We start from the raw sequence: 15,000 nt of genomic DNA on the forward strand, positions 1-15,000 counted from the left end.
ACACACACACACACACACACACACACATTTTAGAATAGAAGATAAGCCCACGAGCGGCAGACGACAATATGCGCAAGGACGACAATATGTGCCGCGTAGGTCGCTTTGGCCGGCGACAATATATGCAGGGGCGACAATATGTGCCGTAACAGGATCTATTAGATTTTGTTTTCAATTTTTTTATCATTACTTTATTGTCCAATCGCTGGGAAATTCTGGTCGCTTCCTCCCAGTAGAAAGCTAGCAGCAACAGAGTCGCGCTACTATACCCCAGAGTCAAGGGATCTATTAGATTTTTTTTCTTCTTCTCGTTACTTTATTGTTCCATCGCTGGGAAATTCGGGTCGCTTCCTTCCAGTGGAGAGCTAGCAGCAACAGAGTCGCGCTACCCCAAGGTCAAGGGATCTATTAGAATTTTTTTCTTTGTTATGCTAAAAATCGTAATATTTTACCTCTCCGGCCCAAACCACCCTTCACCACCCAGCACAGAGGCTCTAAACAACAAATATTAATAATAATAAAAGGCATGTATTACTTTGTGGAATGCGATATTTTTACATTTTTACATTTTTACAAATCGCGGTTTTAGGTTCGACGTAATTTGTAAAAATAGTCTCGACTAGCGTGAACTGAAAAAAAAACCATCACGTTCAAAATCTTGACTCCCACTTGGGTTACCGTGACCGAGACATAATACTGTGCTGATTTCATGCTACCGAATGATGTCACTACCTCCATCATAGATACATTAAGACGTCATATCCTCTCCACATCACAAAAAATTCCTTTTGCCACCTTTCTTCTCACACTTCACAAAATGGCTGCTCATTGCTGGGCGTGTAACGCGGCAGTGGCTGTAAAAGGAAAGGCAGCAGCAGAGAAATGCAAGGAGGATCCTTACAGCAGCTGTGGGGGAACAGAACAATGTCGTTAAACATCGGGGATGTATGTGGAGACACACCAAGCCAAACCTCCCTAGATTTAGCACACATCTCCAATGGATCAGGCTGGGCATCTCAAGCTGGAACTGCCGCATCCACCTACTCCCCTATCTCTAGGAAAGAGTTGGCGCGGAAGGCCCTGAACATCCTGGGCGACCTGCGCGACAGAGGACAGCTGTGTGACGCCGTGCTGAAGGCTGGAGCGGTTGCTTTCCCTGTTCATCGCAATATCCTCTCAGTGTGCAGCGCCTACTTCAAGGTGTTGTTCACCAGCAGCGACTTTCACACGACCTCGTTGCAGACTGGAGACGCCCAACAGCATCTTCAGCCGCAGGAGGTGGAGCTGACGGAGGTGACTCCCGAGGTGCTGGGATGCCTCATCGACTACGCCTACAGCCGCCAGGTGATCATCACAGAAGACAACGTGCAGGCCATCTTCCACGCCGCTGACAGGTTTTTAGAGACGGTGTTATTTTCCCTCGTCGTTGTGCGCTCCTAAGCCAAGAGGGTGGTCAATGGGAAGTGTGTGTGTGTGTGTGTGTGTGTGTGTGTGTGTGTGTGTGTGGGTGTGTGTGTGTGTGTGTGTGTGTGGATTGGTTGGTCTGCCATTGGGGCAGTCAGTTGATAGTGTCACGCATTTTAAAGCAGACCCACATACGATTCCTGTTTTGATCACAGACAGCGAGCTGTGTTTTTTTTTTATAATATTAAGACACTTTATTTCCTGTGTACGCCATCTCCAAATCTTTTTGACGGTCTGAGCTGAGAACCCTGCTGTTCAAATGGCCTTGTTAAGCCCTGCCTGCTTAATTCCTTTTTTATTCCGGCGCTTACTATCCCAAGTCGTCACTGTGTGCAGGTTTTTGATGCACAAACTTGCAAAGGAGTGCTGCCAGTTCTTGAGACGTCAGCTGTGTGCGGAGAACTGCCTCGGGATCGCTGCCTTCGCTCGGGCCTACTTCAGACCGGGACTGGAGAAGACAGCCATGATGTTTGCCCACAGGAACTTCGCCTCCCTCGTGGACAGGAGTCAGGAGTTTCTGGAGCAAAATGTCAGTGGCCTGTACAGTAGCAGGGGCTGTATAACACAGGCTATATTCTCTACGTACTGTAGAGTCTATAGAGAACATAGAGTCACAGGTGGCAGGGTGACGCGGTAGTTCTCCATGTAACAGCAACTCCCTAGCACGGCGAGCGAATCATCATCATCATCATCATCATCATCATCATCATCATCATCATCATCATCATCATCATCATCATCCCCCTGACTGAGACAGGCATCGGATGCGGGGGGGGGGGGGGGGGGGGTGGTGGTGGTTCTTGAGGTCAGAAGGGCCGGAAATCTTTCTCTAGGCTGTTCTGTTGGGGGCCGTCGACCAAAGGTCAGGGGAGCTCCTCCGTGTCCGTTCTTTCACGTTGTCGGACCAGATCTGTCGTTGTCTCCCGCGCCTGCGTCCTCCTTCGACGGCGCCTTGCAGTATGGTTTTGGAGAGGGTGTCATGTCTCGTGACGCGGGTACACCAACACCCATCGTTTTACGGTTGCCAGGGCTGAGGGGCACCAACCGAAAGTACATGCCACCCTAACGGGAGAAAACAAACCGCGGTGTCTGATTCGTTGAAATCACAACGAATCTTAATTTCAACCATTCCAACACAGCGGCTGGCTTCCGACCGGTTGGTAACTTTCTCGTGCACCTCGGCCCTGGGGACGTTCTTGTTATTATTATAATTATAATTATTATTATTATTATTATTATTATTATTATTATTTAAGTTATTGAGACATCCCAGTGCACTAAGGGATTTATAGAGCAAATCGAGAAAATTCATTATTGAACGAAGCGCATAGCGCTGAGTTCAATAAATATTTTTGAGATTTGCTCTATAAATCCCTTAGTGCACTGGGATTGTTTCAATAACGATATTGTCAGTACCGCCAGAGAAAAAAAAAAGATTCAAAACGCACATTTTGCAACGCGCATTTGGATAGGCGTAACTGTGTGGTGAGGTTTGTGTCAGATCTACTTTTGTGTGGGCTGTCTCAAGTGTGTCGTGCTTTCGTCACACGCAAACTCTTGTTTTAATTTTTGGTAAATTCCAGTGTAGCGTTAAGCTAAAAAGTGATGATCTTTCATAGAGACCTCATTTAAACTCGGAGAAAGGACTGTGCTCTTAGTTATTTGCGATTCGAAACCTTCATCGAGCTTCGACAGATTGACTGTGCAGAGTTTTGCCCCTTGCCAAGGTCGACGGAAAGCACATTTTCAAAATAAATGTGGCATGTTTCTCGTGTGGTATCTTCACTCATCGGGGAGTCTGGTACTAAATATGAACGGTAAGAATGCTCTGAACCCTACACGTATTATATCCCCATCGTTTTATCGTTCACATTTGCCCAACATGTTAATTTGCTGAGCGGGATTTATGTCGTCTGCTAGGCTATGGTAATCGAACCACTCACTGCACTGAGTCTCATTTCAAAAAAAAAAATTGCTCGTCACGTTGCACTGAGTCTGCACGCATGAGGCAGGCTGGTAATAAGTCTTATATATGGTAAGAACGTTCTAAACCCTACACGTTTTTGATTCTGATTGTTCTTGCCTTGAAATAATAATTCGGAAAACATTCATTCACTGAACAGATGCAGTCGTATTTCAGTGTAGTCTGCTACGTGCTGATCTAGCTGCTACGTTATCGGAATAACACTTGTGTTTTCTGTTAGCTGCTGGGAATTGTATACTAACTCATCATTTGGTAATGTGGATAATAAGCTACATGCCACTAACATGGCATAATTATGAGAGGAATCTTCGCAAGTCGAAACTGAAAAATTAGACACAGCGGGTTCTATTTTTAGATCAGTGGCAACTGTGGCACAGGCACATGCAATCTGTCAGAAAAAACCCACTTCTGCTTTAATTGAGAAGCAGGAAATTTATGGTCATAATCATTGGTATTGTGGAGAATATCAGCTACTTGTCATTAATTAATTCTGAGGATGAGAGTACACTCTCGCTTAGGCAAAGGGCGGAAGAATACGCTCTGTGGAAAAGTTAGCGCATTCCAAGAGTGCGCTAACAGTTTTAGCGCATCGCCATTAGCCAATCAACTGGTTCACATCAGTCATGTGACACCAGTACTTACTGACAATTGTTATTATTGTTTACACCGTATTGTAGACGTATTCTGCCATGAGCACTGATCGATCTATAGCTCTGTGGCTGTGAGATACCTGTGGATTTTGGAGAGGTGTTTTTTCCTCTTATGTTCTTCCTAACCAATGAGCTGGCGTAACAGACTTGGGATGTTAGTGTTACACTAGTTCGTTTTTAGGAGAGGGGGGGGGGGTGGCCCGTTGGAGTGGCGAGAAGAGTAATAAAATAAGGGAAGTGGGGAAGAGAATGACAGTTGAGTTGGGATAGCGTGAAACTTGAAAGGGGGGTAATCTGTTAGAAATGCTGGTACAGGGGTTAGAGAATGTTGGTGCAGCGGTTTGATCAGAGTGCCAATTCTTTTTTTGTCTTGTTTTCTGGCCGTTTCTTTACCTATTTATTTATTTATTATTTCAACGATAAAACAATATTCGCTTTCATACAGGCAGATTCTGTGTACGGACTGATCAGCTCTGACCTTCTCAATGCACGTCACGAGGAAATCGTCTTCGAGGCTGTATGCAAATGGATAGAGCATGACCCCGGGGCACGCAAAGACTACATGCCGCGCTTGCTCAGAGGAGTTCGTCTCGGCTTCCTGACCACAAAATACTTGATGGAGAGAATCAAATCTCATGAGTATGTTCGAACGAATGACAACGCAAAGGCCGTGGTGGTGGAAGCCCTGAAGTATGTTTGTCATCTGGAGACGAGAGACACTCCCAAGGTAAGCCTATATATTCAATTCACTGTTGACACATCCTCGTATTAAAAAAACCCACCAAAAACACCAGAAAAACTTAACATACAAACAAAGAAAAACACACCAGACAAACAAACAAAGAAACCAAAAAAGGGACCCCCCCCCCCCCCCCCCACAAAAAAAATGTACAGTACAGATATGTAGAAATAGGAGCGTCATTACAGATTTCTAAGCTCCCCCACCACCAACAAGGGAGTCCGTTCTGTCGGTGTGTGTGTGTGCCATTGTCAGTTCTCAGTCCTTTCATCCATTGCACAACAGTGACAGACCGCTGCTTTGGGCGTCTATTCTTAGGTTGTCGAGGTTTCTGATTCTCCATGATTCTAAAGTGCAGAATAACTGATTATGGAACTAAAACTGGCTTGTTGCTGAATTATTGTATGAAAAAGCCTCCTGCCATTCGCATGGCACTGTCGTTGTTTTTATAGCACCGTCGGTCATGTAAAGAAAACATTTTAACCTCCCTGTTCTTTTCAGATCGAGAATTTTACTCCAATGACGAAACCGCGCGTGCCCCATGAAGTCTTGTTTGTGATTGGTGGATGGAGTGGAGGCTCGCCAACCGACATCATTGAGACATACGATACGAGAGCTGACCAATGGCTGATCTGCAGGCCACCAGAGAGTGGTCAGTACAGCAATGTTGGTAATGTGCAAGAATAGTGTCCCAAATTCAAGGACACTATTGAAAGGTATCAAACTTTGTGGACGGAGATAACCGTTGCAATTGAAGCAACCTAACAATGTCGTGATGAAAAGTGAATTTTTTTTACTCTGAGGGTCCATTCTTTTCGTAAACTTTATGCTCATTTTCATGTTGTCAGAGAGAGTTATTTGGAACACTACCCTTGAACGTTACCGAAATTGCCCTTTGACATTGTAGTGACACGTAATCACCCAATGTCCCGAACAGCTCTGTGATGATTGGTGAGGACGTAAACGTTAACCTTTGCTATCATACCATGATTCTACTGGCATATCAGGGAATGTGTAGCATCTCGTTCTCACGTGTGCCAGTTTAACCTTTCCTGCAAGGGTGTTAAATGCATATTCAACTTACATCCTCTGTTTTTGTCAGGAGACATTAAAAATAACGGAGGAATAAGTTTTGCTGTACAGTTGTATTATATTATTTTACACTGTGTTTTGTTGTATGGTAATGAACGTTGCATGCAAACACGCAGAGTGTAAAAGTGTCACGCATATAAATGTCAATAGATTGAAGTCCATACGCCTACACACCAACACACGTCACTTGCACACAGAACTCGAAAACTCGCAGACCATGCACGTGCGTACACACACACACACACACACACACACACGTAAACACACACACACACACACACGTAAACACACACACACACACACACACACACACACACACACACACACAGTGCTAAAGAAACCCGTCTAAACCGTTCGTGTCTTTTCATTTCATCCACGAAGAACCACGGGCGTATCATGGGTGCGTGACGCTGGGACGGATGATCTACGTAGTGGGTGGCTTCAACGGGGTGGAGTACTTCAACAGCTGCCGCAAGTTCAACCCCGTCACTCTGCGCTGGTCTGAGGCGCCACCCATGAACTCCAAAAGGTATTAATACCCTGGTTTAGAAGCCCAAGTCATGAACCATGAACTCCAAAATGTGTTAATACCCTAGTTTAGAAGCCTAAGTCATGAACCATGAACTCCAAAAGGTATTAATACCCTGGTTTAGAAGCCCAAGTCATGAACCATGAACTCCAAAAGGTATTAATACCCTGGTTTAGAAGCCCAAGTCATGAACCATGAACTCCAAAAGGTATCAATACCCTGGTTTAGAAGCCCAAGTCATGAACCATGAACTCCAAAAGGTATTAATACCCTGGTTTAGAAGCCCAAGTCATGAACCATGAACTCCAAAAGGTATCAATACCCTGGTTTAGAAGCCCAAGTCATGAACCATGAACTCCAAAAGGTATCAATACCCTAGTTTAGAAGCCCAAGTCACAATACATATAAAGCATCAGAGACGAGTCCACCGAGTTTTGTATAACTCAGTTGACGATTTGTGATTGTTTCTTGTCTCGATCAGCCAAGGTATCATCTCGCAAATTCTCACTAGGTGTATGTTGTTCATTCTAACAGCTTAACGTATTCTCGATTTTAGCGTCTAGACACTGGTCGCAGCTCCCTGACTTATCTTTCTGATCATGCAAGCAATGTCTTTGTGTTACCCTCGTCGAAATAACGTGATCCTTTTTATGATTTATTCATACATACTTTTTGATATCAGAAACGTAGGTCGCGAGTCGCCATAACCTGATAACTCGATGTTTGAAACTGTATGACCTCGATCGTCTTTGTGAGAGAATGTGTAGCTGTAGCTAATGTAGAATGGTCCAGAATGTATGTGGGGATTTTTGGCTGGTCCCAGAATGTCGACTGGTATATTGGGCAGCAACTATTATTTTGCAAGGGACGTCAGTTCTGCAGGGACGAGAGAATGGTGTATGAGATTGCTAGCTATTACCGACGGGCGTTGTGGCGGGGTGGTAAGACGTCGGCCTCTTGATAGGAAGGTCATGGATTCGAATCCCGGCCGCGGCCGCCTGGTGGGTTAAGTGTGGCTATTTTTCCAATCACCCAGGTCAACTTATGTAGACCTGCTAGTGGCTTATCCCCCTTCGTGTGTAAACGCAAGCACAAGCCCAAGTGCCCACGGAAAAGATCCTGTAATTATTATTATTATTATTATTGTGATCATTTTTATGCGCCTAATCTAGATATAGCCCTAGGCGCTTACATATTAATCTCTGCCGTTTGAAATGGAATTTTTTACAGACAGACAGACAAACAGACATTTTTTACACACAATATATAACGCATTCACATCGGCCAGTAAAGCTCAGTAGCCTATTAGGCGAGCATTCACCTTTCACGGCCTTTATTCCAAGTCAAACGGGTATTTGGTGGACATTTTTATCTATGCCTATACAATTTTGCCAGGAAAGACCCTTTTGTCAATCGTGGGATCTTTAACGTGCACACCCCAATGTAGTGTACACGAATGTAATCCATGTCAGAGTTCGTTGGGTTATAGAAACACGAAAATACCCAGCATGCTTCCTCCGAAAGCGGCGCATGGCTGCCTAAATGGCGGGGTAAAAACGGTCAGACACGTAAAATTCCACTCGTGCAAAAACACGAGTGTACGTGGGAGTTTCAGCCCACGAACGCAGAAGAAGAAGAAGAAGCTAGCAATTACCGACCAATGCGGGCCGCTGTACGGATGCCCAGATTTAAACTTTGCGTTTTTGAGTGCTGGGTGTTTAGGCTGTCCTCAAAGCCTGTCTTTAACTGGGCGAAGTCGACTTCGTGAGGTAAACTTCGCGAAGCTGACCGCACGAAGCTTTAGCAATGAATGTTCGATTAAAAAGACTTCGCAAAGTCGACTTCAGACTCAATTAAAGACCACCTTTAGTCGACTTCACGAAGTCTTTTTGCCGAAAATTCAATGCCAAAGCTTCGTACAGACAGCTTCACGAAGAAGACTTCGCCCGATCAATTTGAGGCTTCTTGCCAGATTATTCTTTCGGAATTACTCTAACTTTACTTCACTGAATTGATTGCCTAATTACAGATGTTACGTGAGCGCTGCCGCACACGACGGTAAGGTGTACGCTCTGGGAGGCTTTGACGGACACGTTCGACTGAACAGCGTGGAAAGACTGGACCCTACCACCAACCAGTGGAGCCACGTCTTGCCTATGATACAGCAACGTAGTGACGCTAAGGCTACCGTGCTCTATGGTGTGTGTGTGTGTTTGGTAGACTGAAATTTCAATTAGAATTAGAATTTTCAGTGTTTTAATGACCAAACTCATTCATTAAGTTTCCAAGCTAAAATGCAATCCAATTGTCCGGGCTTCTTCGGAGATTGCTTGACCAAAATGTCAATCAATTTGATCGAAAAATGATTCCCCGTCTATGTAAAACTTGACTAAATGTAATAAGAGAAAGGACAGAAAAGCACAAACAAGGTCACTCCTCGACACGTGCATACCGATCTCCCTTCCAGACAAGGTCTACATCTGCGGAGGCTTCAACGGCCAGGAGTGCCTCAACACGGCCGAGTACTATGACTCCGTCACAAAGCAGTGGACCATGATCGCACCCATGCGGAACCGCCGGAGCGGGGTGGGGGTGACGGCCTATCAGGGGTGTGTGTACGCTCTTGGGGGCTTCAATGGCATCACGCGCATGAACTCGGCCGAGCGCTATGACCCCGTGAGCAAAACCTGGACCACCATCCCCGAGATGTTCAGTCCGCGCAGCAACTTTGCCGTTGGGGTGAGGTGTGTGGGATGTCCGCTATTTGTCTGTTAATGGCATTCGATACCGATATATGCACAGCCTAGCGGTGACCTCACGAGTCATTTTCTACTGCTGATATGACCAAGTCACAGAGACAAACTCTGGTCTAGAAATGTCTGTGTCGATTCCTCGGGAGACATGCAGAATTAAGTAACAGGATTTTTAGGTGACGCCATCATTCGAGTTATGACGTCATTTTGAGCTTTGTTTTCATTTAACGTCCTTGATTTCACTTTGGAAGAAAGGGTTTTGAAGAGGTGTCTTGGTTTGTTTATCCGGTGTCGTTTCTCATTAATAACGTACTGTCTGTTGTATTTTGTTGTGTGACTTTGACGTTTGGGTAAGGAGTGTTTGTGTGTGTATATTTAGATGACCTCAAGTTAGAAGGGATACATGTGAGGTAACAATCTGTTGACATGTGTAATTGTTGTGTTCCAAGTTGAATGATTTGTCCCATTCGTGTGAATTTGTCAGTTGACTGTCAAATGGCATAGTGTTGCAAATGTGAATCAGTGATGTTTGAACGAGATTTGTTGAAAGTGACAAACATGTGGATATAGGGTATGGAATTTTTTTTAAATGTGGTATTGCAAATTTGATTCTGGGGTTAGCTGTCTTCGATATCACCCAGCTGTGTGTGTTTAGAGTATGGGGCATTACAATATGTTTGCATTTTGTTTTGCAACTAATTAAAAAAATGAATGAGTCTTCTACCCGTGTGCACAAGTTACTAAAAATTGCACAAGTTACTAAGATTAACTAATCTGAATTTTTGTAATCTGTTGGCTCCTCTGAGTAATCAGTGGTTCTTAGTAATGAGCAGTGTTTGTATATCCATGTATACAAAAGCATGAAAGCTTGAGGTGTTCTCAGATGTTTTAGATGCTAGAGCTTTGAAACTGTGCAGACTTCTTGGGCTTGATGACCTACAGACATTACCCTAGTCTGGTTAACCCTCGTAAACGTTTAAGGTCACAGCGGGGTTGAGTTCGGATCATAAAATGGAAAACGCTTTTAAAGCTACAGCTTTGAAACTTGACGCATTTCTGGGGTTTGATGATCGACCTTCTGATGTCTCCTTGATACAGCGGTGTTACAGCGGGTCATAAAATGAAAATTGTTAATTTCTTGAGCGTTTTTGAAGCTAAAGCTTTGAAACTTAACACTGTCAGATGTTTATGACCTCCAAATATTGTTGATAGTTGACACATTTTAAGGTCACAATAGTGTAAAGTTTGATTCAAGTTTGATTTTTTAAGTTTTGCTACTTTGAAAGTTAATTTTGTCAGTCAGGACATTCACCCATACAAATACGCCCAGTTTGACCAAACTGCATGTTATCCCCGAGTACGCTAGTACAAGGGTCCAGCAGACTTTAATTGTCTGTCTGTGTGTGTGTCTCGACTTAACAGCTTATTGCTGGGAAACTACTGGGCGCAGTTCGTTCAAAAGTTGATACACTAACTTGATAATAGGTCCGATTGATCGTATTAAAACTTCATAATGTTACCTGGGACCTAAATGCGAAATAAACCACACAAAAACGACTTGGCGGTGGGAGGAATTCACACGGAGCAACAGCCAGCCAGGCAGCCTGATAGAACAGCCAGCCAGCGGGTGCAAGGTCTCGGCCAACCAAGACTATGGCATACTCGTAGCAAAGCCGCCGAATGGTACCGTAAACCAAGAATAGTGACGTAAGAAAATAGAATGTCGTCTTTTGATTTGGAACGTGACGTGTTTTAGAATGGAGATGTGGTAGTGTGTGTGTGTGTGTGTGTGTGTGTGTGTGTGAGAGAGAGAGAGAGAGAGAGGGAGAGAGAGAAGGAGTGAGGGAGAGAGAGTGTGTGTGTGTGTGTGTGTGTGTGTGTGTGTGTGTGTGTGTGTGTGTGTGTGTGTGTGTGTGTGTGTGTGTGTGTGAATGTCTGAAGACTACTCGGGTCCAGCGCGAGCGTTTTTTATTTGGCACAATGTAACTGTGTCTTTTCTTGGCCAGGTTATCGACGGGTTGCTGTTTGCCATCGGTGGTTTCAACGGCGTGACAACTATCTGTCAGGTCGAGTGCTTCGATGTTACCTCCAACGAATGGTATCAAATGTTCTTGTATGTTATTGTATTGCATGTGTGTTGCTCGACCGCATAACTGAAGAATGTGTGCATGCTTGTGTGCATGCCTGCGTGCGCTTGTGTGTAAGTGTGTGTGTGTGTGTGTGTGTGTTCTCTGATACCTGGGATCTAAATTTAGAGAGGATACTGCTGACACACACGGTCAGTGGCTCGATCATCGAACCATTCAGAATGGCCAAAGTCTCGACGCTATTACTTAAGATTTCCTTTTAGACAAGAAATTCTCTCAATGTCCTCAAATTGCGATTATGTACCTTCCATGTTCCATGCTCGTTCCTTGTCAAAGGTTCGACGATTGCATGCTGAGCCTCCAACGGAACGCTCTCATCTTCATTCAACTAGAAATGTTTTCCAAGTTTCATATTCAATATCAAGTTCCTTGCAAAAAGGTTCGACACTCCCACGCTCAGCATAAACCGCAGCGCCCTAAAATTCCTTCAAATAAAAATCTTTTACAAGTTCCATATTCCATATTACTTTTCCTTGTCACACAAGGTTTCACAATGTGTTTTTGGGCGTTTGGCACATGGGGCCTTGAGGATACAAACAACACCAACACGAACACACACACACACACACACACACACACACACACACACACACACACACACGCACACGCACACACACACAGAGAATACATGCAGACAAAAACCTAACCATTAGCCATGAACTAAGAAAAAATAAATGAAACGTTACCAGCATGACTAACTAGAAACAAAATAAGTATAACCACCTACCGTGTCAATGAGTCAAAGGTTCGACGCTTCTACACTCTGAACTACGCACAAACTAAGCCCTGAACTAAGCAAAAATCAAAGAAAAGTACCATCATATGTAACTAGAAACAAAACAATATTCACTCACTACCTGTTTTATCAATATGTCTAAGGTTCGACGCTTCTACGCTCGGCCTGTACCGTAGCGCCCTCAGCGCGTGCACGGTGAAGGACATTCCCAACGTCATGGACTACGTGTACCAGCCCATAGCCCCGGGCTTCAACCGCAAGAGACCTAACCGCTGTGCCCCGGGCACTGAGAACTCCGACTCGGGCACCACAATCGTGGCTGCTGATGGGGCAGCAGGACCAACGCCAGTGGCGCCCCCGCAACAGGCAGACGACAATCTCTTGAATCAACTGGCGTAACTGAAAAAACACTTGGAGCAGGATTGGTTTTCAAGGTTTACAATCTGGCACCTGGCGTACTTATATGCAGCAAAAACGTATAGGTTATATCTTCGCTGATGGCTCATGTGCCTTTTGTTTATGTCGAGACAGAACGGTATGGGTCGCCATGTGTTCATTAGAATGCATTCTGTCCATAGAATGTTCAATACAGAATTATTGGACACTTGTCAATCCATGGTAAGAACATCAAAGTCGTCACTCGAGGCTGTTCTGTCGAGACATGGATTGAATGCCATACGAGCCATCAGCTGAGGGGATGTAACCTTTATACCCCATGAGCGAAACACGATTTTCTGCAGTGAACTATAGAAAGATTAGAAAGTCTGGGTATGCGACTTCAATGTTTTTTGGCAATGTGGATAGATTATTTCATGAGCAACGTTGCACAAAGCAAGAGTCTGTGAGCCCCTAGTCTCAACGAAAATAGACCATAATCTTTGGTGTTCATGTATTGTTGGACCATGAAAGTACAAATAATTATGTGTGCAATAGATATAATTACAGAGACACAGAAAAAGCTTTTTGGATATTACGGGTTATCTTGTTGACAAAAGGTTCTCACAATCTGACTGCTCCGTTTTCTTGATGTGATAAAATTCATTCATGTAATGAAACTGATCGAGTGGATCCAGACAGTATTGTTGTCACGACAAAACTGATATACATACGAAAGTTCAAATACCGCTGTCTTTATCAATCGATAAAATGTCCTTTTTGCTTTCTCTCCGTGTGTGTGTGTGTGTGTGTGTGTGTGTGTGTGTGTGTGTGTGTGTGTGTGTGTGTGTGTGTGTGTGTGTTGGATTATAATACAACCAAAGACTGTAGTACACAGACATGTGTACTCGACAGTCTCTGATACATCATCTACCTTGCATTCGCCATAACACAGCACAGTACTCCACATGTATCAGGAACACGAATAACAACGTACAAGACATGAAAGCAACGCTTTACTATTACACTCACGCTTATGTTTCGCCCGAAAATTATCAAAATATATCAATGGTGACTTTTTTTTTAAGAGAAAAACATAGCGTGAGAGCCTACCCACATACATCGTTTAAAAAGGAAGGACAATTCCTTTAATTACCTAACAAGGATTGCTCCGCAACATAACTATTCCATTAGAGCTACGCGAACAAGATTTATTTCACTTCTGTACAAAGTGTGCAGCGTTCAACCTTTTAGTCGTCAACCTCTCATTTACTGTCTAGTTTAGTTACCATCAAAATCTTGCTGGTGCTGGCTGGAATCGCCGCGCTACGAGTTATTTGGGAATCTGTCTGGAATGAGCAGACGGGCTTCAAACCCACATCGATGATAATTTTCCTCTCAAATGTCACCCATGGTACGGGATCGCGACAGATAAATCAGGTAAAATAAGAAGCATTACCATTAGCAGGGAAATAAATCCACATAAAATACGAAGCATTACCATTAGCAGGGAAATAAATCCACATAAAATACGAAGCATTACCATTAGCAGGGAAATAAATCCACATAAAATACGAAGCATTACCATTAGCAGGGAAATAAATCCACATAAAATACGAAGCATTACCATTAGCAGGGAAATAAATCCACATAAAATACGAAGCATTACCATTAGCAGGGAAATAAATCCACATAAAATACGAAGCATTACTATTAGCAGGGAAATAAATCCACATAAAATACGAAGCATTACATAAGCAGGGAAATAAAATCAGCAAACAATAATAAGCATTACCAATAGAAAGAAAAAGAAATGAGCAGAAAATGATAAGCAATAGCAGAAAAGTACACAAACTTTAACAAAAACAAAAACAAACATTAATTTGCAGTAAGCTACGGAAGCTTCATATAAACAAAGTCATCGCCTCACAGCGGTATTAACGATTTCTAGGTCTCTTTGAGTGAAGCTGGCAAGTCGTAGGCAGCCAGATCAGTAAACCAGGTCCCGAACGTATAACGGCCCCAGGAGATGAAGATCTGGTCTCCGGTGATCCCGATCCCGTAAGGGAATAGGCCAGCAACTGGAGTGGTGTACCTCTCAAGGTGTTTCCAGCTGCCTTCGGGACTGATCTGGATGATGCAGAAGCTTTCGTCTTCGTCGTAGTAGGAATAGTCATTGTCCGCGACGCATACTTTGCCCCCTGTGGCCACGTACATGTGTCCTTCTCGGTCAAAGGCCACCACTCGAGGTTGGGAAAGTTGGAGGTCTGAGAGGTCCATATTTCCGAAAGCCGAAGACACCTCACGGGTTTCGGTGTTGAGCACGAAGACTTTATGACTGGACCAGTCTGAGACATAAAGTTCCTCCCCGCGGCACGTCAGGAAAAGCGGCTTGACGAGGTCGGTGAAATTCCCGCCTTCCAGCAGCGTATCGATGACGTCACCGTTACGCGATATGACATCAATACGGGCGTCACGGTTCGAGGAATCGTCGTCGTTTTGACGCGAACTGACGACCAAAGATCCGTCGC

The 15,000-nt window shown here is 44.1% G+C and overlaps 2 protein-coding genes across 3 annotated transcripts in view; one reads left to right on the forward strand and one right to left on the reverse strand.

Moving 5' to 3' along the window:
- Positions 1-924: 924 nt before the first annotated feature.
- On the forward strand, positions 925-9,664 carry LOC138983150 (kelch-like protein 10). The gene is made up of 8 exons (XM_070356559.1): positions 925-1,394; positions 1,801-1,993; positions 4,544-4,825; positions 5,339-5,489; positions 6,311-6,458; positions 8,488-8,657; positions 8,926-9,202; positions 9,661-9,664. The coding sequence occupies exons 1-8, from the start codon at positions 925-927 to the stop codon at positions 9,662-9,664; spliced, it is 1,695 nt and encodes a 564-aa protein (XP_070212660.1).
- A 3,799-nt stretch (positions 9,665-13,463) lies between these two features.
- The window catches only part of LOC138982393 (uncharacterized), an 18,658-nt gene continuing 17,121 nt past the window's right edge, over positions 13,464-15,000 (reverse strand). For both annotated transcript variants that reach the window (XM_070355665.1, XM_070355664.1), the window contains exon 8: positions 13,464-15,000. This exon is cut by the window's right edge and continues 351 nt beyond it. In XM_070355665.1, coding sequence (XP_070211766.1) covers positions 14,417-15,000 — 584 coding nt within the window. In that variant the 3' untranslated portion in view covers positions 13,464-14,416.

This window comes from Littorina saxatilis, linkage group LG12, assembly GCF_037325665.1.
Source record: "Littorina saxatilis isolate snail1 linkage group LG12, US_GU_Lsax_2.0, whole genome shotgun sequence".
In the NCBI taxonomy this organism is placed as follows: Eukaryota; Metazoa; Mollusca; class Gastropoda; order Littorinimorpha; family Littorinidae; genus Littorina; species Littorina saxatilis.

Excerpts from the sequence above, each read along its gene's own strand:
- LOC138983150 (XM_070356559.1), top strand. The coding sequence starts at position 925 with ATGTCGTTAAACATCGGGGATGTATGTGGAGACACACCAAGCCAAACC. Across the intron at positions 1,994-4,543 it reads AGGAGTTTCTGGAGCAAAAT|GCAGATTCTGTGTACGGACT; the intron begins GTCAGTGGCCTG and ends GCTTTCATACAG. Across the intron at positions 5,490-6,310 it reads CTGCAGGCCACCAGAGAGTG|AACCACGGGCGTATCATGGG; the intron begins GTCAGTACAGCA and ends TCATCCACGAAG.